General features: G+C 51.8%; 1 protein-coding gene across 7 annotated transcripts in view; it reads left to right on the plus strand.

Moving 5' to 3' along the window:
- Positions 1-16,806, plus strand: part of BIN1 (bridging integrator 1) — a 155,106-nt gene extending 138,300 nt beyond the window's left edge. For all 7 annotated transcript variants that reach the window (XM_084643534.1, XM_084643536.1, XM_084643537.1 and 4 more), the window contains 4 exons: positions 1,731-1,865; positions 2,792-2,902; positions 5,754-5,855; positions 10,190-16,806. In XM_084643534.1, the coding sequence (XP_084499660.1) occupies positions 1,731-1,865; positions 2,792-2,902; positions 5,754-5,855; positions 10,190-10,297 (456 nt within the window). In that variant the 3' untranslated portion in view covers positions 10,298-16,806. The remainder of the gene's footprint in view (positions 1-1,730; positions 1,866-2,791; positions 2,903-5,753; positions 5,856-10,189) is intronic.
- Positions 16,807-22,064: the final 5,258 nt, after the last annotated feature.

The following is a 22,064-nucleotide window of genomic DNA, read 5'->3' on the forward strand; positions in this document are numbered from 1 at the left end:
TTCCGTTACCAGCTCACCTCCAGCCCCCTTTGACTCCTTTTCTTTTTCTTTTTTTTCTCCTTTTTTTCTCCTTTTTCTTTCTTTCTTCTAATTTGTCTTTCCATGGGATCTTGCCTGCTATTTCTCTGAGTCATTTGAGATCCATTTTTCTGAAATCCTTTGTCCTTATTTTGCTGTTCTCAGGTCCTCCTTTCCTTAGGAACTTGAATTCTATCAGAGCATGATCGCTTTCTCCCAAGTTCCCAGCCATCTTCACGTTCATAACTAATTCATCCCTGTTGGTCAAAACCAGATCCAAAATGGACGACCCCCTAATTGTTTCTTCAACTTTCTGATTTAGAAAGTTGTCCCCTGCACAGAACTTGCAGGACAATATTATGTTTTGCTGCATTAGTCTTCCAACAGATATCAGGGAAGTTAAAAGCCCCCATTAATACTAGCTCAGGTGTGTTAGCTAATCTCGTTAATTGCTTACAGAATGACTCATCCACTTCTCCTCCTCTTCCTGATTTGGTGGTCTATAATAGAATCATACCATAACACTGGTACTGATCTTTTCCTTTTTTATCATCACCCAGAGACTCTCAGTAGGTCTGTTGCTCACTTCTCTGTGGACCTCTGAGCAAGTGCATACATTCTTGACATACAGTGCAACAGCTCCTGTTTTTCCCACCGTACCTATCCCTCTGGAACAAGCTATATCTCTTCATGCTGGTACTGCAATCATGGTAGTTATCCCACCGACTTTCTGTAATGCCAATTAAGTCGTCATTTTCTTCATACACCATGACTTCAGTTCATCCCGCTTCTTCCCCAAACTCCCTGCATTCATGTACAGGCCTGGAAGGTATTTTGCAGACTGTCCTCTTGCCTTTTTAATGCAGTTCTGATTTCTAGGCCCTTCTCCAGAAATTTGCCCCTTTCCCTTGTCTTCATTACTTGAGCCTACGTGTGCATTGGCTGGATTTTTGTCACCATCACCTGTAAGATCTAGTTTACAGCTCTCCTTATCAGGTTAGCCAGACAATGTCCAGAGATGCTCTTCCCAGTATTTGCTAGAGGGAGCCCATCCCAGCACAGTAATTCTCCTTCCTGGAACATCAGCTGGTTGTCGAAAAAGCCAAAGCCCTCTCGCTGATACAATGCATTTACTTCCACAATTCAGTTATAATTCCATACAGATCTGTACCTGTTTTATATAAAGAGTGGATCAGAGTTTGCTCCTGGTTACACCTGGGTGAATTGAGGTAGGCCCACTGACTACAATGGAACTCCTTTACTGGAGTAACTGAGAACAGTATTTGTCCCAGCAAATGAAAGTTTCAGGTCAGCTGGGTGTACTTGCCCGTGGTTGTCTCCTTTCCTTTGGCTGCATGCAGTCAAATAGTTCATTCTGTACTCAAGTAAAAACACATTAATTTTTCTCGGAGCTTTGCCTGACACTGGATGGGAACTACAGGCTAGCTAGACTATGGAGAGTCAGGAAAGCATATGAGCAAGAATCATTTTCCTAATTGCCAGGAGATGGCAGCAGTGGACAGCGTAGATCTCCTTGACCTGAGAGATCTGCCTGGAGAGCGTAGTCTTTAAATTGATCTCTTTTCCATGCGCGCGTGTGCGCGCGCGCGCACACACACGCACACACACACACACACACACACACACGCACGCACACTCTCTCCTGCTCTCTCTAATGAGTGTAACTCTCTCTCCGGATGCCTCTGTTGCAGCCAGCAGAAACCGCTCCTGCCAGTGCCGAGCCGGCTGGGACGGAAGCACCTCCTGCTAGCGCTGAAGCAGCTGGGACAGAAGCCGCAGCTGGAACTGAAGCACCTAAAATGGAAACTGACTCAGGATCTGCTCCTGTAAGAACGTAGGGAAGGTGGGGGTCCTGTCCTTCCCACCCCTCTTGATTTGCAGGGGCAGCTATGATGGAAAGAGGGCTGTGAAACGGACCGGGCCTCCTTTGTAGAAATGATCGGACATGGAAGCTGCTTGTGCGGCTGGCCTGTTCACAGGCCAGACGTGCACTGGATTTGTCTTGCACGCTCAGGCCAAGGCCTTCGGGAGCAGATGAGGAACCTTCCTTCTCCCTCAGCCCCCTAACTCTCCCATGCCCCAAAAGCCAAGCCAGTGGGAGTTGTGATAAGCTGGTTTGGGGTGGGGACTGCTGTCCCCTACCTACCTTTTTTTGCTTCACAGCCACTGACCTCCATATTCCCCCCCCAAATCCCCTAACCTCTAACTCTTGCTCTGACCTCACCTCACTGCCTCCATTTCCCAGCCTGTAAGAAGGGCATTGTGCCACTGGCCTGCTCCACAGGAGCACTGCAAGGAGTGAGGAAACAAATGTCCCAGTAGCGTGACACCGCTGCGTGTGTATTTCGCTGTTGTGAGTGTGATGGGGCTCCCTAAACGTTCAATATCACAGGGCAGGTACGATGTTCTCCGGAGAATGCAAAAACATCCATATTGTCCCCCAAAAAAGTAGTCAAACCACCTTCATCGCCCAGCCTAAGGTCACAGATAATACAGTTCCTTACAAGCCCAGATCCCTCAATAGTTATCTGCCGCCTTCTCTGCTTTCCCGTTCACTCCAGGCAGGGCTATAAGCTGACCTGGCCGAGTGTGCTTGGAAACCCCACTGGCAATCAAGGCGTTTGGGATCTGGGGCAGGTTGTGGCTGAATTTAGGGGGTCCCTGTGGCGGGGGAGTGGTTCGGACACTCCTTTCTCAGTGCTGCTTTGTTCCCTTTCTCCCCTTCTCTTCCCCGTCTGCCCCCCCCCCCCAGAGTTCCCTGCCTGCTGTTGTCGTGGAGACGTTCCCAGCCACCGTCAATGGCACCGAGGAGGGCAGCGCCCCCTCCGAAAGGGCCGACATGCCCCCGGGCTTCCTGTTTAAGGTAAGCACGGGTGGGGCGGGGGCTGATCTCTCCCTGCGACCCTTGTGCAGGAGGTGTTACACTCAGTGCTGCCACACCAGTGGCTATGGGGCTGCCGGGGACAGTGGAAAGCCACCAATGATGTGGGTTCCCTTAGACACCACGCCAGGTTCATTGCAGCCAGTGCAGGGGGCAGGCTCTTTGGCCCCTCCAGGCTTTTGTTCTGCAGGGGGCAGGTTGGAGTCATGTCCGCCTCTCCCCATCCCATTGTTTCTTGACTTTAGCAAAGCTTTTGACACGGTCTCCCACAGTATTCTTGTCAGCAAGTTAAGGAAGTATGGGCTGGATGAATGCACTATAAGGTGGGTAGAAAGCTGGCTAGATTGTCGGGCTCAACGGGTAGTGATCAATGGCTCCATGTCTAGTTGGCAGCCGGTATCAAGTGGAGTGCCCCAAGGGTCAGTCCTGGGGCCGGTTTTGTTCAATATCTTCATAAATGATCTGGAGGATGGTGTGGATTGCACTCTCAGCAAATTTGCGGATGATACTAAACTGGGAGGAGTGGTAGATACGCTGGAGGGGAGGGATAGGATACAGAAGGACCTAGACAAATTGGAGGATTGGGCCAAAAGAAATCTGATGAGGTTCAATAAGGATAAGTGCAGGGTCCTGCACTTAGGACGGAAGAACCCAATGCATAGCTACAGACTAGGGACCGAATGGCTAGGCAGCAGTTCTGCGGAAAAGGACCTAGGGGTGACAGTGGACGAGAAGCTGGATATGAGTCAGCAGTGTGCCCTTGTTGCCAAGAAGGCCAATGGCATTTTGGGATGTATAAGTAGGGGCATAGCCAGCAGATCGAGGGACGTGATCGTTCCCCTCTATTCGACATTGGTGAGGCCTCATCTGGAGTACTGTGTCCAGTACTGTGTCCAGTTTTGGGCCCCACACTACAAGAAGGATGTGGATAAACTGGAGAGAGTCCAGCGAAGGGCAACAAAAATGATTAGGGGTCTGGAACACATGACTTATGAGGAGAGGCTGAGGGAGCTGGGATTTAGCCTGCAGAAGAGAAGAATGAGGGGGGATTTGATAGCTGCTTTCAACTACCTGAAAGGGGGTTCCAAAGAGGATGGCTCTAGACTGTTCTCAATGGTAGCAGATGACAGAACGAGGAGTAATGGTCTCAAGTTGCAGTGGGGGAGGTTTAGATTGGATATTAGGAAAAACTTTTTCACTAAGAGGGTGGTGAAACACTGGAATGCGTTACCTAGGGAGGTGGTAGAATCTCCTTCCTTAGAGGTTTTTAAGGTCAGGCTTGACAAAGCCCTGGCTGGGATGATTTAACTGGGACTTGGTCCTGCTTCGAGCAGGGGGTTGGACTAGATGACCTTCAGGGGTCCCTTCCAACCCTGATATTCTATGACAGGGAAAGCTCTAATCCCTGCAGGCGGAGCCTGATGGAGCTCTGCAGGTGGGAGAGACGTTGCAGCAGTGGTCTGGCTACGCCAATTGATCCTCCTGACTGGGTGCCACTTGCCATCTGGAGAGGCGAGACAGGGCACCGTTAAAGGCAGAACTCAGGCAGATAAACCACAGTCAGGCCTGAAAATTCAGAGCTGCGTTTCCAACACCCCAGATTTCTTGGGTCAGTCAGATCTGGGGGCTTGGGGATCATCCCATAAAGAGGCGTGAGAAGAGTGAGCAGGGAAATAAGGCCCCAGATCGCAGCTGCTCCCGAGTTTGAGGGTTCTGGGATCTGGTTCAGCCCCAAACTGCAGTCCACCCAGCCCAGCTCGAGTCAAAGCTGTCAGAGCCCCAAACTGTGGGGTGACTTCTGACCTGTAGGCACTTTGTGCCCTAGGCTAAGGCGGGTGTCAGAAACTCACAGCCTCTCTTTTTAAGGAGGATCCATGCCCTTTGGAGGTAAGAATAGGGTGACTGTATTTCCCAAGGGAAAATGGGACACTGTGTGTGGGGCTGGCCCAAGGCCTCCCCACACCCCATGGGGCTGGCCCCAGCTGCTCGCCCAAGGCACTCCCCCCAGCTGTCACTGGTCACTTGAGCCCTGCTGGCCCCGCACTGGAGGCTGTCACTACTCACTTTTCACTCGAACCCTGCTGGGCCTCCCACACTAGGCTGTCAGGAACCCTGCCCTACCGCCCCCCGCCACTGGTTGCTGGAACCCCGCCGGCCCCCCATGCACTGGAACCCTTCTTCCCCGCCCCATGGGGCTGGCGTCTCCACTTCCCCCCCCCACACACACACGTTCCTCCCCACTGCACTCTTTTGACAAAAGTGGTCATTTTATCCCATGTGCTCTTGCCAACTTGATCAGTTGGCAAGAACAAGCAGGACACATGCCCTCTTTCGTCAAGAAAGTCGGGACGTCGGGGACAGGGCTTAAAAAAGGGACCGTCCTGGCCAAAATGGGACGTACGGTCACCCTAGGTAAGAACAGCTGTTGTGGATGCCAGTGCCCTGACTCCCTGGGCCCAATCACTCGTTTGCCTTAAACAGCAAACTCAGCCTGGGTCTAGAAGCAGAAGCCGATCTACAGCAGAGCAGCTGGGTCTGAGCAATTCATTTCCGGGGGAGGCAGTGTGTCTGACTGCCTGTAAGTGATAGAGATGGGAGGGACAAAGGCCCAGATCCTCAGTTTCTCTAATGGACGTAGTGCCTAACTCCCTTTGAAATCAATGTGAGTTGGGCACCTCAATTACTTTGAGGATCTGGGCTGAAATGGCTTGGATAAAACTGGCCCGAAGAAACTGGAATCACAAAGATCTGAAAATCCTGCACAAGTTTCCGCCTGCCTTGTCCTGCCTTGGAGAGCTGGGTGGGTGCTCATCCGAGTCCTCGTCTCTCGTAGGTTCAGGCCATGCATGACTATGTGGCCACAGACAGTGACGAGCTGCCGCTGAAGGCTGGGGACATGGTGCTGGTGATTCCGTTCGACAACCCAGATGAGCAGGTGAGGGGGAGGGAGATGGCGGGGTGGGGACGGGACTGATCGCTTCTCCTCCCCTTACTGGCTGGGGTCTGTTGCTTGCAGCTGGCTGGAGAGCTGGCCTGTCCAGGAACTAGGGTGGGTTTTCTCCAAGAGAGAGGGTCCTGCAGAGACATCTGCCTGGCTAAAGGCATGGAAAGTGTGGGCGGGGTTTTACAAAAAATATCCCTCTCCTCTTTCCTGTAACTACCTAGGGCTTCCTCTTGCCAGCAGAGCAGCTGGTCAGGCCTCAGGTTGGCACCTGTCAGTGCTGCTCCTTGGGTCATTACTTGGCTAATGCAAGGATGACCTTCATCTTCTTCCTGCTCCCAATCCTGATGAGCATCCCCAGCTTCTAGCATGCTAAGAATCGCAGGCCGCAAACCCGGGTATATGGATCCTCTGCTTACAGGGAATCATGTAGCTAGCTTGCTAAATGGACCAGGGTGGTCATGAGGGAATGCGGGGAGGGATGGGCCAGCCACCAGAGTATGAACCGAGGAGCCCGGACGGTATGGCGCCCAGGGCTACGTTGCTAAGTTTAGTGCACGAACTCCATCAAAGCGAGCGTGTATACGTGGTATCACGCCTCCCAGCTACAGTGTAGGTACACCTGAAGGGTGAAATCCTACCTGGGATGGGAATCCCTTCCAGCTACAATGTAGACGTACCCTAAGAAGGCAACACGCTGTGGATCAGGTCTGTGATGTCAGTGTAGCTGAGCCAGTTTACGCTCTCAGGGACTTTTTGGTATTGCTGTAATGTCATTGCCCAGCAGACGGCAGTATAGTCTAAGGACTAGAACAAAACAGTCATCCTTCTGCTGTAGAATCCAAGCCATAGATTCTAAATCCAGATGGGACCCTTGTGGTGATCTTGCCTGACTCTCCCCGGGAGAGGTTTAGACTCTCCCAGATACAAGCCAGAGGTGAATGAGTTGGGACTGACTTTGTTTGTTTATTATGAGCCCTCTGTAAAAGCGTTGAGGAAATCCTCCGGGCTGTGCTGAGATTCAGGACTTCCAGTTTAGGGATGCTGCAGTTGTTCTATTAACAGCAGAGGCGGGCAGGTGCTAAGAAAACACAGATCTAACCTCCCTGCCCCTCAGGTAGGAGAATTCCCTGCTCTTTAGAACAAAGCCATGGGGCTGGATTTCCCCCATGGAGGTCTGGATTCAGCCAGAGATAAAGCTGGCCCTTTGAATACCTTTCTAATGGCAGGCAGGCAGCGTGGTGCAGTGGGTCAGCAGGGCACAAACTGGAAGGCAGAAGAGGGGGGGTTCTAGTCCCAGTTCTGCCATTGGCTTGCTGTGTTATCTTGCTGTGTTACCACCGGGAAAATGGGCGGAACGCTGCATATGCACCTGTCTGTAAAGCACTTGGAGATGTACAGCTGCTCCCTGCAGTGTGAGAGAGTCTTAGGAGGAGCTGAATGCGGAGAAACTAGCCATTTCTGCTGGCTACGGTATCCTCTTCTGGCTGGGACTTACCTGCCTAGGGATTGTCCCCTCTAGCAGCTTCCAGAATAAAAAAACCCTGATCCTATGGAGAGCTATCTGGAGATTCCCTTCTAGCTTCGGTGGCAGGAAAGGGCGCTTATGGAGCAGAGTTTGTCTACAACCTATACGTGCGCTTGAGCTGGATGCAGCTCTGAGCGCCACGGTGCCGCGATCATCCAAGCTGCCGCCAGCTGTGCTCTGAGGGTTGCAGCCTACTAACAATAGCTCCCAGAGCATCCTCTGCTCCAGCTTGTCTCTGGCAAGGCCTGGACCTGTAAAACATGCCTATCAAAGAGCACGCATGGTGCATATGAGAGGAGAGCGCTTGGAAAACCAGGCAATTAGTGTATTTAATTGTGTATAACCATCTGCAGTGCTCAAATCCAGCAGCTCAGGTGTCAGTCCCTGAGTGCAGCAAACTGGGAGCAAATGCCATGTCTGCAGCGCCTAGACCGAGGGACCCTACCCCGTGTAATTGGGTGCAGTAGAGAGGTGGGAGATGTGCAGCTTGTACCTCTGTGCATCACAGATGCAGACCAGCGGCCGGATGTTACGTAGTGCTTGCCTCATTGGGCATTGCAGTAAGGACCCCCGGGCTTGCTGCCTCCCACCTAGCCATTTGTCTGCCTAAGTTATGGCACACTGAAGCAATAAAATCAATCACAGACCCTCCAACCTTCAGTCCGCGGCTCTGCCGAATTGGGCACGTGGGTTTGTGCCGTGTACGGTTTCTGTGACGCCTGCGAGGCCAAGACTTGTTAGGAAGCGGCCAGGGGTAAATCAGCCTGCAGCATCGGTACTGTCAGCGGGGGGCCGCCAGCCTGAGGATGCTGGACTTTTTATTCCAGCAGTGGCTGCAATATAAAACATTCAGAGAGCAGGACAAGAAAGCAAAAGGGTAAAAACCTGAAGGAGAAAGCCGCATGTGCCCTGCTTCTGGATACCAGGCTGTGCAGCGGATGGGGTGGGGGGTTGCTGTCGGGGCAGCTCTCTTGTGTGGATTTTTTTTTATGTAGCTGCCTTGGTTGTCCTCAGGGGACTCCTGCCAGCTCCAGTAAGGCAAAGTCATGAGAGGAAACCATCTGAATTCACCACCTCCACTGGCTGGGACAGCTGGTAGCTGGCCATTCTGTCCTAGCTGCTTAGTTAGCTTAGCCCAGGGGTGGGCAATTATTTTCGCAGGGGGGACGCTCCATGAATTTTGGTATGTCGTCACAGGCCGCACATTTCTACTCTATTAATAGAGGGGGTGCAGGGTCTGGGAGGGAGTTTGGATACAGGAGGGAGCTCTGGGCTGGTGCAGAGTGTTGAGGTGCAGGAGAAGGTGAGGGGTGTGGGCTCTGGGAGGGAGTTTGGATGGGGGGGGTCCAGATTGGGGTGCAGGAGGGGGTACAGGGTCTGGGAGGGAGTTTGGGTGGAGGAGGGGGTTCTGACCTGGGGCAGGGGGTTGGGTGCGGGAGGCCGTGAGAGGTGCAAGCACTGGCCGGGAGATGCTTAGCCACAGGCGGCTCAGGCCGGCTGCCTGCATGCCGTGGCCCCACGCCGCTCCCAGAAGCGGCTGTGGCCAGCTGCTGCTGACTCGTCTCTGTGCATCCCTTGGGGTGAGGGGGTCAGTGGGTCTCCATGCGCTGCCTGCACCCGGAAGCACCGCCCCCGTAGCTCCAATTGGCTGGTTTCTGGCCAGTGGGAGCTGTGGGGACAGTGCTGGGGGCGAGGGCAACACGCGGAGCTCCCGCCCCGCCAGGGGCACACAGAGCTGTGCCAGCAGCAGCCGGCCGCTTCTGGGAGTAGCATGGGGCCATGGCCGGCAAGCAGCCTGCCTGAGCGCCCCACTGCACCATGGGACTTTTAGCGGCCCGGAGATCATGAGCAGGCAGTGGAGGCCAGACAGAAACGTTAGTCATGGCAGGCTTCACAGAAATGTTAGACGGGCTGGATCCGGCCCACGGGCTGTATTTTACCCACCCCAGCTTCGCCTGACAGGATGCATATAAATGAGCTGAGGGCCAAGGTGGATGCCTCACCCAAAGAGGTGGACGCAGGGCAAAGAACAACGTGTGCAGCTGTCATAGTAAACAGTCCTCCCTGTGTGCACTGTCCGTGGGGCCAGGACATGAAGCAGCCTCCTCCCCTGAAACCTCTCTTACTCCAGACATGCTCCCAATCTGCAGGGAACCTCCTTGCTGAATGACCTCGGCAGAGGACAAAACACGCAGAGGTGGGGGCTGTACGCTGGTGGCTACGCAGTTCCCCTGAGTTATAGGTTATCCATAGGTTTTAAGACCAGAAGGGACCATTCAGGCTGACCTCCTGCATGACATGGGCCAGGGAATTCTATGCAGCAATTCCTACACCAATCCCAATAACTCGTGGTCCAGCTAAAGTGCATCATCTAGGAAGACCCCCCCGTCTCGATGTAAAGACGTACACTGGATCCCATTGCACCCCAGGGGCCTGCTAGCCCCCTTTACCCGTGGGCCAGGTTCTGATCTGACTTCAGTGGGAGTCCTGACTGACAGGTAGCATAAATGAGAGCAAGCTCAGGCCTTGCATATACCATAATCACCGTGTCCTGCTTGTGCAGTGGGTGGCAGCTTTGCCATTGCCTCCAGTGGGAGATGTTCTTCACTGCAAAAATGAAAAGCTCCTTTGCCCACCTTGCTTTGTTTCTAGGGTGCTTTCTGCTCCCTGTGAGCTAGCTCGGAGCATCACTTTGCTTATCCATTTCACCCACTCCTTTTCTGATGTCCCCCAACCTGCACTGCATAAAAAATAATCTGGCCCTTGGCCTCTGATGGATCTCTTTCTCTCTCTCTGCCAGGATGAAGGATGGCTGATGGGCGTGAAAGAGGCTGACTGGCTCCAGCATAAGGAACTTGATCAAAGTCGGGGGGTTTTCCCGGAGAATTTCACAGAGCGGGTGCAGTGAGAGCCCAGAGCTGCCAGCTGATTTTTCTGCCAGAAGAAAGCAAGTTTTCCAGGAGGTGTTTTAAAAACAAAAGAAAAGAGAATTTTAAAGGAACATAAGTCCCAAAATAGTGTCAACTTAAAGGTTGGATTCTTCTTAAAGAGCAAGGTTTTAGCAGTAAAATGAATTCAAAAGTGTTATTAAAATATATACATAATAATAAGACAGGTCAAATGCCCCTTTCCCACTTTGATTTGACAGCATTTGAATTCCGAGGCTGATGCAGAAGTGGCTTGGTGTGGTACCTGTAAATGCTGTGTTGGCTGAATTTTGGGGATTTCAGTCTGATACTCGAAAAGGAAAGAGCTAAGGCCTAGATCTTCAAAGGCTCCTAACTGTCACCGAAATCAGTTGAAGTTAGGATCCTAAATACCTTTAAGGATCTGAGCCCAGCTGTCCCATGGGTGGTTGGGTTCAGCTCTTTTGTGATCTAAGTTGCTGGCGTGGCATCCCTAAAGTTTCAGGCACTGCCCATGTTACGACCTATGATAGGCCAAATGTCCTGTTATGCTGTTGAAAAGACATATTTAGTGTACAGTGTTCACCAATATGGTGTGTGTGTGTGTGTGTGTGGTGTTTTCTTCCTTTGAAGATGTAACATGAACTGTGATTTTATACATTTAAAAGCAAACACAAAAAGTTATCAGGAAGAGTACATTTCGGAGTGAAATGTGTGCAGCTAGGCTCGGTCCAAAATTCCTCCAAACCTTGGAGCTGGACGATCGCAGCAGCACACGCCGCCCCGGGAAATGTTCTTGAGGGAAAATTGGGAAACTGACGACAAATTAAAAAGAAAAAAAAAAATCTGAAACTTTGAATTTGTTTAAACTAGTTGTGAAGAAATAATGAAAAAGCCTGTTAAAGCAGGAAAGTTTAGATTCATGTAGGCAGGGATGGTCTTGAAATCTGGCTGTTTAGAAAGTGCAGTTTTAAGGAAGAGGGTGGGGGGAAAAGAAATGAGACAGAATATCTGAGGCATACTACAGAGAAAACAACTCTGCTTTCTGTGTTTCCAGTTGTGTGGTTATTCTCCCCCCCCCCCCCCCTTTCTTGAATTCTGCATGTGAAGTATCATTAGACCTGCTTCCTCCAATCCTGTGCTGGTGAACAAGTTGAAGTCAGAGAAAAGTGAACTGTTTGAATACTTATTTAAAATTTCTGCATGACTTTATTATATTGGGACAAGTTCGAAGACGTGGGACTATTACAGCGTCGACGTGGGGACAGTACTCCAGGTCCTGATACTGGCACCGACCTTTCCTACAAGTCTTTGCTCCTGTTCGGTTCTGGGCATTTGAAAGTGCCCTGCAGCCTGCTTGCTTAAAATAAAACAAAGTGGGTCTTACACTTCTCAAAGTCAACAGATTAGATTCCCCAAAGTCCCATGGAGGTACTTTAAATGCTACTTGAATGCTGATGCAGCTGGCAAGCAGATCTGATCTTCTGGTTTTTTTTAAGGTCACCCATCTTCCCCCTGGCCCAAACTCCTCCTCCTTTTTGCCTTGACAGGGTTGGTATAGGTGCAGCTACCTCCTACATACTGGGACACTGTATGAAATAACACTTTTCCTAACATAAGCTGGCTTTAGCAGAGTATGCAAAAAATTCTGGCACAGTTAAACCTTCAAAAAAAAGCCCCTCTTTTCTGATCTTGCATGTATGCTATTGGGGAAAAAAAAAACCCCTCTTGTAGGTCCCAAGTGTGTGTCCGTATATGTATTAAAGTTAATGGTCCACTTGTTATCTCAGTGATGCTGATGTAAAGTTAGGAACACTAATGCCAATGGAGTCACTCTGGATTCACACCGGTGTAACTGAGATCAGAATCTGGTCCATGTCCTCAGATTCTCTCCATATTTTGCTATCGTGTGTGTGTGAGAGAGAGATTGGGTGTGGGGGGGACTTGCTGCAACTGATACTTTTTATCTTTTTCCTCCCCCATTACAAAAACACAAGACTACTCAAGAATAACTGCTCCCAGCACAGGAGTACTGGGAGCCAGCACTGTAGAATATTATCCCATTGTTTTAATCAGAGGTGCCTTGAGCATCTTAACTAGCACCCTGCCCTTTCAAAATCTCTATTTTTATGTCTTTGTAAACCCAGTTGCTCCTTCGAAGAACAATGTTATGGGGAAAAAATTATAGAGAGAGATCTATATATATAAAAAAGCGGGTTAACTTAGTTAACAGCAAGCTCTTGGCTTAAATGTGCTTATTTTTATGCAGAACCCTGTTGATTATGGGTGTGTGTTTTTTTTTTTTTTTAAGATAAGATTATAAGTACGAGAGCTATAGTTTGTCTCCTAAGTAATCGTTTTATTAGTGACTAGCACCTTAGGAAGCTGTGCGGACTTCTAATTTATTGTATGTTTTTTTGGTCATCTGCTGTGTTTGAACCAGACAGTTGTTACAAAAGAAATCCTGCTAAGGCCTTTTCATTGTGTGGGGCTAACAAAGCAACCGTCCAGTACTGTATTGTCCCTGCTGAAGCGAAACTGAACCTCTGCACAAAAGGGGATGTAGCGTTCAGCTCTGATTAATTCTGTTCCAGTGGTGCTCAATGGGGAAAGTGCCTCTCCCTCTCTCTCCATTTGCTCCTGAAGAAGTCCGCTCAGAGCAAACAGAGTGTACCGCCTAGGCCCTATGCCTCCTAGATAGGTCTGGATCCTGCATTGCTCGCACGTACACAAACTCAGTGGGAGTCTTGAGGGCATGAGGTCTCCAGGATTAGACCCCTATATTGTAAACTTCCTGTGCAAAAAGCTCCTGCTTGTATTGTAGCAGGCAGGCCTCAAGCCCCTGGGCCAAAATCAGCCCTGGTGTAAGCAGGTGCCACTCAATTTATTTTACTGAAGAGACATCTGGATAGATTTGAGCCTGTCAGGTGAAAAGAGCCCACAGTCCATACTGGCTTAGGATGGATCCCTGTATAACATGGGCCAATAAATCCCCCGAATGCACTGGCTGCTAGAATGGGAACGTTTTAGGGACAACATGTCAGATGGCCCCAGAAAAGCTGCTATTTTGCTGTCTGCGAAGCTGAGGTTGGAGAGTTTTACTGAATCAACAATAAAGCATTTCTCTCCCCACCTCTGCCCCCCTCCACGTGGTTTTGTCGGATTGGTTAGAAGGGAGCTCTTATCTTTCCAACCGCAGTTGGTCCTAGTTATGTGTGTTCCCCTCCAACTTGAGTGTAGCCACCTTGCCTTTGTCCCAGAGGGCAGCGGTCACACACTTGATGATGACAAAATAAGGCATCGTTCTCCTGTTTTTTCTTCTTGTCTCTTTAGCTGGGTCAGCAATCTGAGTTTATTACCTGGCATTCAGCGTGTAGGATGCTGCGACAAGCCATAACCAGCTGTGGCTCCTATGTGCTCTCTGCTTTTTCTCTTGGCTAAATGCCCTGTGCATTTCTTTACTGGGTAGGCCATCTAGCAAAGAGAAAAGGCTCCTGGAGCCAGGGTTTCAAGCACACTGAGCCAGTCTGCCCTGAAGTTTTCCCTAGGGGAAACCAAGCACCCATCACTCAACCTGGCTTTCCAATTCGGAGCAGTGCCTTTTACCCAGGCTGTAAGTGGTGATTTTCTTTCCTCTCCCAGTTCTCGAAGGGCCTAAGCTAAAGCCTGGGGAAGTCAAGGGACGTCTGGCCATTGACTGGAGCTTTGGGTCAGGGCTCGAGTGTCTGTTGTCCTGTGCAGTATCAGTTTATAGGGTGGGTTTAGTTTCAGAACATCCACTTGAATGATAAACGCTCAAATCTGAGGGGAAAGCGAGGGAGGTGGGAGAGGCCTAGATCATCCTTCAATCATTTCAGGTTGGTGTGGTGGTGGCCTCGGTCTCGGGAACAGGTCGCCCTGCTCAGGGCTAAGGAGGGGCAGTGTGAATCGCTGTGAAGATGCCTGAGAATAATAACGGTGCTGTAGTCTCTTGCGCAGGGCAGTGTGGTCAGAGCCTCTCCTCCGCTTGGTGCTCAGGGGCATCGCACCCACTGGAGCCTGCTCTCTTTTCTTTGCAAACCAGTGGTCACTCCTCTGAGGCACTAACCTGGATATTTTAGGCACGCAACCATCCATCCTAGAAGGTGCCCAGGCGTCTTTTACAACATGCTCCGCTCCTCCTGCCGTCAGGGGAGGCCTCGGCCTGTCAGCACCTTGCAGGCAGGACGCACAGCATTGGGGCCTCACGCGCTCCAGCTTTTAACACAAAGCCTGGGGTGGGCGGTTACGGCGGCTCATCCCTTCCACAACAGCCATGGCCAAACCCCAGTCCTTGCTGCAGAGCCCAGCGGGCGCTGAGCTCCATTGAGCAGCCTGCCAGCCACCTCTGCAATCGCTTGCTTATCGCAACGGGAGCCTGAGAGCTCCTGAGCACCCGCATCTCTCATCCGGGCAATGGCAGGTGCGAGGCACCTCCTTGTGAATTATGCCAGAGTCAAAGCGATGAAGCGCAGGCTTAAGTCCCCTATAAGTCAAATGAATCTTAGGCACTTGCTTAAGTACTTAGCTGAACTGGGTCCTGCAGGCCATAGTCCGCATTGACCCATTTCCTAGGCATCACTGGAGCGACACTGGGGACAGATTTGGCCCATTGGATGTAAAGTTCCCCTCCCTTTCTGTGTTATGAATGGCTCCCCTCCAGGCGTGACCAGGCATTGGAGCAAAGGAATGGAGAAGAGTGGAGGAAGCCACCCATGGTCCCCTGCAGTGCAGCTGGAAACGCAGCAGAGTTGTACACGCTTACCCCCAGTGCAAAGGCCTCTCGTGCACAGAAGGGCCCACTGCCAGAGTCACACACTGTTTAGTGCTGGTCACGGCCTAGTCGATGCTGGGGAGTAACTAAGGATCCCACCTAGTGGAGGCAGAAAGTTGCACTTTCTGGCTTGTCTGCACGGGGGTTTGTAGCCACCAATGGGGCCACGTCGGTGCAAACGCAGCCAGGCAGCAGCAGGTCAGCTGAGTCACAGTTCACAGGGCTGCACCCTATCAGCAGGAGGGGTCTGTGCACCGGGGTAGCTACAGCGGCGGCTAAAATCCCAGGCCTTTCCGGGCTAGCCCAGGGAGCAGCTGCATTTGCTGCACAGAATGGGGCAGGAATGCAAGAGGGGCCCCTGACTCTGCTCAGGCCTAGGGAATTACAGACCGGTGCCAGCCATGGGGGGGGAGGCGCTTCTTTTCCCAGTTGCTCCCATGCACCTTCCCGTCAGCCTGGAGTGTGAAACTAGAAGACACCTGAGCTCCTCTCATGTAGCGGGGCAAGATGCAATGCAATCAGATTAGACGGAGGCCAGAGAAACAGCAAGCTATTGCTTATTAGGGCTGGCTGTGGGAGGCCCTTTCTTGTACTGCAGGCCACACATCCCAGAGAACAGAGGTTCTCAACCAGTGGTCTGGGGTCCCCTGCGGGGCCACAAGCAGGCTTCAGGGGGTCCACCAAAATAGACCAGAGAGCAAGGCCGGCGTTAGACTAGCGGAGGCCCAAGGCAAAAAGCTGAAGTCCGAGCCCTGCTGCCCGGGTCTGAAGCCAAAGCCTGAGGAATTTAGTTTGGTGGGACCCCAGGCAGTTGCCCTGCTTGCTACCCCCTAACGCTGGAGCTGGCTTTCAATCTACTGGATGTGCTGAAAACCCGTTACTGTGACACAGAGAGGCTGTGGAGTTTTTATAGCATGTTGGGGAGGCCTCAGAAAGAAAATGGTTGAGAACCCCTGCTATAGAGTATTGTACACATGGGGGGGGGGCGGGTGAGTACGCCTCACTCCATCAGTCCTCTTGGAACATAGACCGTTCCCGAGTAGCCAACACCGCCCCACATTCTCTGGAGCGGGGAGGCAGATTTTGACAATGGGGAAGCCCAGTGGAAATGCCGTGTGTGGCTCAGAGCCTTTAAACGTAGCATTTGACCCTTTCAAAGGTCTGAGTCTATATTCTACTGCTTGTGGGGGGTGGGGAACGGGCAGGGACACCCCAATGGCTGAGAAATTATTTCTCATTGTGAGCGGGGGAGTCTTATTAAACAATCAAACGGGGAAACTCCAGCTTTCAGACTGTTCTGTATTGGCTTGTATTTTAACTTGTCTGCTGGCTAGAAGTCTTTCACCTGTTTTTCTAGCACATGCTGCTAACCCTGTTTCCTAGTCCGTGCTTCAGTTAGGCGGCCAATACTTGAAGCCTGCCACATGCAGCCCTTGGTTTCATTCGGCTTCTCTTTAACTGAGTCCTTTGCAATGGCTTTGATGCTGTGCTGGCAACCTTGTTTCCATCTGGTCAGTCAGTCTCTGAGTTTAACCATGGTGACCTGAGCGATGTTTGGTTTTTTGGGTGGGGTTTTTTTTTTTAATTTTTGTCATACAAACCTGAATAATTCCCACTGTATTCAGAGCTGTGACTCCCTGTGCCAGTGACATGTACTAGACGACTTTGTCCTGTTTGTTTCTTGGCAATGTTCAGCAAATACAATTTTGTGTCATCCTACAGCCTCTGTCAGTCATTTCACTTTTCAAGAGAGCCAACGGACCAGGGTCATCTTTCCTCTTAAAGAGGCAAAACACTGAGGCAGAGAGGCTATGCTCAGACAAGATTACCTGCTCATCTAGTCTGATGTCTTGCTTCTTCCGGGCCACCAACCACCCCTCCATCCCCAGCTATTCCTACACTGAGCCCAATGGATTAGATTAAAGTACTCACAGCCCTAAGGAGACTAAACCATTGTGTGCCACGGGCAGAGAACAGGAGGGACCGAGGGCCACCAGGCCCCAAGGCCCCTGCAATGGCAGGAGATGGAGATATGTTGCTGATGGTGAAGATTAGCTATCTTATTGTGTGGCCTAAGAGCACCAGTCCTGGATCAGGTGCTATACAAACACAGACTTAAAAGATGAGTCCTGCCCCATGGAATTTACAATGCAAGTGTGACATGAGTCAGATGGACAGGTTTGTCCTTGTATTGATTACTGCTGGGGGGCAGGAGGGAGGGGCTCTGTTCTTGATGTTGCCACTGACTCAGTGTAACTTTGGCCAACTCAGTCTCTGTGACTCAGTTTCCCCAGCTGTAAAACGAGGTGAATGGTGTTTGCCCCCCCACCTCTTCATGGGGATGCTGTGTGGCAAAAGCCACTAATGTCTGACTAGTGCTTTGATAGAAGGTACCACAGACACACAGGGTGGGTTACCACTCCACATTCGTGCCAGCCAGCCAGGCCGAGTGCGATGTCCCTGCTTAGGGCACTAAGCTTGTCTGAGTTGAGCGGCCTGAATGCGGGAGTGTGGAAAGAGGGGGCATGGCATTCAGAAATAAACTGTGGGCCCCAGGTTGGCATGAACTGATAAATGCCAACCGTTGCCAATTAGTGCTTTATCGCCTTGGCTCCTGGCCTTGCTTGTCCTCATTAGAAAGGAGCCTGTCACGCTGTTTGGCAGTCTGGTTGTATGGGCCCTTTGCAGATTTTAGGCAGCACAAAGCATTAGTGCTTCAGCCTTTCACGTCTGTGGTGCTGGATTCAAACCTACTGGAGCAAGAGGCCAGGATATGCCCCTAAAACAGCCCTGGTGGCCACCTCCTGCTCTAGTTGGTGGCTCAAACCCCCGTGTTCGCAGGGGTCAGTGAGCTTGACTCGCGTGGCTGCAGGTCAGGACGGAGACACCTTGGCAGAACGGTGGAGGTGTGCAGAATCTGTACCTTTTCTGCCTGGGTTGTGCCTGGTGCACTCCTACTCCATTCACCCAGAAATGTAAGTACGAGGGAAAGCATCCCTGCAGAACTCATCTGCTTTGCAGCTGCAGGTGAGCCAGTTCAGCTGCATAATTCATTCCCCACGCTCCCTGTGAACAAACCGCCCTTAAAGCCTGTACACTGGCAATGCATTAATCTGCAGCGCTGGCTGCTCAGACGCATGCAGAGGATCAGCTTAAGTGTCCCTACGGTCCCACAGCCAGCTTCATGATGGCACAGGGGAGCTGCACGCCAGGCCTGAGCTGTCCTGAGGGAGTACCCCAGGGCAGGAAGCCTACCTGCCAGGAGCAAAGCCAGCTCTAAAAGAGATCCAGCTGTAGGAGACATAGGCAAGGTACTCTGGAGCAGGGGTGGTGGGGCAGGGCTGGGGCTGGTGATAAGGTGGAGGCAGACCTTCTTCCCGGCTATGGCCCAGAGAGCCCATTGGCTAATGCTATGGCCATTGCAATGGGGGCCCCCTCGGCACTCCCTTAGCCTGGGCTGGGGACAAACTGGCCCCTCACAGCTTGACTTGGGAAGGTGCATTTGCCTGACCCTCACCCTGCCACAGGGATGAATCTGTTGAGCTGGCAGTAGCTGGTGACGTTTGGAGGAAGGCCGCAGCCCATACGTGGCCCTGGTGGAAGGGAGGAAAGAAGGGAAGCGGGTGGGGAAGTGTGGGCTAAGGGGCTGGATGTTCATCAAACAAGCAGCTGGTTTGCCCCCGTGTCCCCGCCCAGCCCACTTTAGTTCAGCACAAACATTCCCTGCAACCCCCTGCACTGGAGGATACAGGCAGGAAGAAAGCCCATTTCCCCTTCCGCAGTGATTTAGATCTGCCAGGTCCACTGGGGTCAGCATGGCCGGGTGGCTAAAGCCCCACCAGGCAAAACCCCAGCAGCCACCATTGAACCCTGGCTGGGCCTGGCTGCTCTGTGGGCCTGCGGGAGGGGCAGGGAACAGCAGACCGCGGACCGACAGCACCATCCTAGCCGATGGCTTTGTGGCTCCAGGAGGCAGCGTGGGCCTGCTGGGAAAGGCCCGTCGATTCCCAGGGGGCCCAGCCCAGCCCTGTGATGGGGCTTTGCTTGGCCAGCCAGGCGTTAGGGCCACCAGCAGCGATGCCTCTGGTCCAGCTGTGACACATGCAAGTTTTCCTGGTCCCAGCCCAGCTGTCTTGCTCCTGCTTAGCAAAGCTGCAAGTGCCCAGGGGCTGACTGTTACGTGATGACTCCAGAGGCCAGAGATGGGGCACAGCTAAGTTACAGAGACCCCCGGAGAGCTTGCTGTGGGCTCGGGCTGCCATTTCAAAGCCACCTCTTCAACTTCCTCCTCCTGGGAGAAGCAGCAGCATGTCCCAGCCAGGGGTGCGTGTCACGGGCTGATCAGAACCTGGGGGCAGGGCAGGGGAGAAGAACAAACCTACCTGCTGTGTGGTTTTGAAACTGCTTCCCCGACCCTGCTCTGGGCGGTCGAGGGGGTCACTGGCAGAGCTGGCTCAGGAATATTCTGCCCCCTCGGCAATCAACATGCGGCTGGCCCCATCTTGTTTCTAGGGAGTCGCATTTGCCAAGGGGTGCGGGGTGACCTCAACACAGAGTGGTGAGGGCATCAGGGGGCACCCCCAGAGGCAAACCCTCCCACCCCCCCCCACTTCTAACCCAGGCACCGCCAGCCCCCACAAAGCCTCCCGCCTCCTTCAGGACAAGCCCCCTTAGCAGCCCCAGTGCAGGTGCCTGGTCCCAGCCCCGCCCCGAGCCTGCACAGGGCCCAAAAGGCGACTTCGCCAATACCAGGATGCCGGCAGAACACCGGCCTGCGTCCGGGCCTCAGCACTGCTGACTCCATGGGCCGTCTCCGGGACTTCCGCCCGGCCCTGGCAGCCGTGTGCCATAACGGGAGCGGCCCGGGGGGTTTCTCTGGCTCTCCCTGAGTGTCCTGCTTGGCCTGCAGAGACGCCTGCCAGTGCCTGAGGCTGCACGGGGCGAATCCTGAAGCATGTTCCCAGTTCCATGAATCAACATTTCTGAGAGAGCTATTGGGAGAGACCAGCACAAGATAGCGGCGTGGGAACAAGGGACCGTGGGAGTGAATCCGGAGTGGCTCCCAGTCGCGCGCTCACACACAAATCCATTCCTTCCGCTCTCAGACCAAGGACAACCTGGAATCAGGCCAGGGAAGGGCCTGTCAGTTGTGAGTTAAACCCCACATTTATCTAGTTTTACATCCCCTTCGCCAGCCCTGCCTCTCTCTTGCGCACACACACCCACAAACACACATACACACACCCCATTCCCCTCCAGAGACTCTTGCACACAAACACTTAGAAAGAGAGATGCACAGAGCGAATGAGAGACATACACACATTACAATTGTCAAGGACTCGAACCCCAGACGGCATGGTTCGTTGTCTGACCGGAGAGAGACGGGCAACACCAGCAAGGTCCGAACACAAAGCTCTTCATTGAAGAGCGCACACAACAATAGAGAGCAGCCCGTCTCCAAAGAGAACCAGCCAGCCTCTAAGTAAAACTCATAGGTTTTTATAGACAGTTCCGTCACATCACAGATTTATTCACAAAGCAGCCCACCCCTCCCCTATGTTAGTTAAAATCCTCTTTCTCTATTATGCATGCACTTCTACGCCCTTATTGTAGATAACTTTTAGCAAATTGCAATGCTTCACTAACTTTCTTATCGGTATGGGTGTCAACCAGGAGATGAGGAGTTAAGAACAGACATAACACAAAAACAAGGAGTGGAAAACAGTGCCCCTGTATCTCAACAAACTGTTCCCAGAACATTTGGTACAAAAATGCAGGAATGCAGGCCTCCCCTTTTTTCTTACTCCCTGCAACTTAAACAAGTATTCTTTCATTCTATTTATCTCGTTCAGGGACTTTCCCAGCAACCTTTATTAGCCTGACTTTGGTTCCGTTGGCATAACTGCTTCATATTTAATTTTTCTCACCTAACACAGTGTTACTCACTTTTGAGATTTTTATCACAAGGCTCAAGCTATTTGGTGTTTTCCTCAAAGCCCCAGCTCCTGGAGGCATGGGATTATGAAACAGCAACTTTTAAAAAAAAGGTTGAGGGAGGGGGTTGTTGCTTTCAGGGGGAGTTTGTCTTTTGGGCTGCCATTTTCAAGCTCCTCTCTCCACCCTGAAAGGCCAGAAACTTGGCTTTCATTTTCAATAAAATCTGATTTTTAATCCAATCGTCTTTTTCTTTTCCATGCCTGACATGATTTCTGAAGGCTCAAGCTTGGCACAATCAAGACATTCGCAAACACCAGACTCCCCCTCTGCCCTGCCTGCCTCCAAACTTTTAATAGCAGCTCCTGAGGAGTAAAATAGAGCGCCAAGGTCAGCCCTGAGCGATAAATATACTGGCTGCTGGCACCGTGAAAACTTCCCCTTAATTGTCTTGTTAATAAAGCAACAAATCCTGCCACGGGGCTCATCAGCGGCACGTCACAACAGGCGGCTGCAGGGCTGCTTGTTCTGGAGAGTATTACATTAACTCTTTCCTCCCCTGTGAAGTCAGAAGGCGGGTTAGTGCCCCTGACTGGGACTCAGGAGCCCAAACTCAGGCAAGTCACTTCACGGTACTGTGGCTCGGTTTCCCCATCTGTAAAATGATGCTACTGTGATTGCTCTCCTTCGTAAAGTGCTTTGCGATCTACGAATGGAAAAGGGCTGATATAGCAGGTTGATATTACTGTTATTTGGGGAGGCGCCAGGGCAACAAGGCTACTCAGCTCTACTGCTGACGCTGATCTTCTTGGCTTCATGGCCGTCGGCAAGTTATTTAAGCAGCTCTGTGGCTCAGGTTGCCTGTCTGTAAAATGAGGAGTATGACATTGACCTCACAAGGGGCTAGCGAGACTTAACATTGCCTGGGGATGCTGTGGCATCTCCATCATTGAAGGTTTTTAAGAACAGCTGAGACAAACACCTGTCAGGGATTGTCGAGCTGTTACTTAGTCCTGCCTTTTGTGCAGGGGACTGGACCAGAT

The sequence above is a fragment of the Lepidochelys olivacea genome, assembly GCF_965140295.1.
Source record: "Lepidochelys olivacea isolate rLepOli2 genome assembly, chromosome: 11".
In the NCBI taxonomy this organism is placed as follows: domain Eukaryota; kingdom Metazoa; phylum Chordata; order Testudines; family Cheloniidae; genus Lepidochelys; species Lepidochelys olivacea.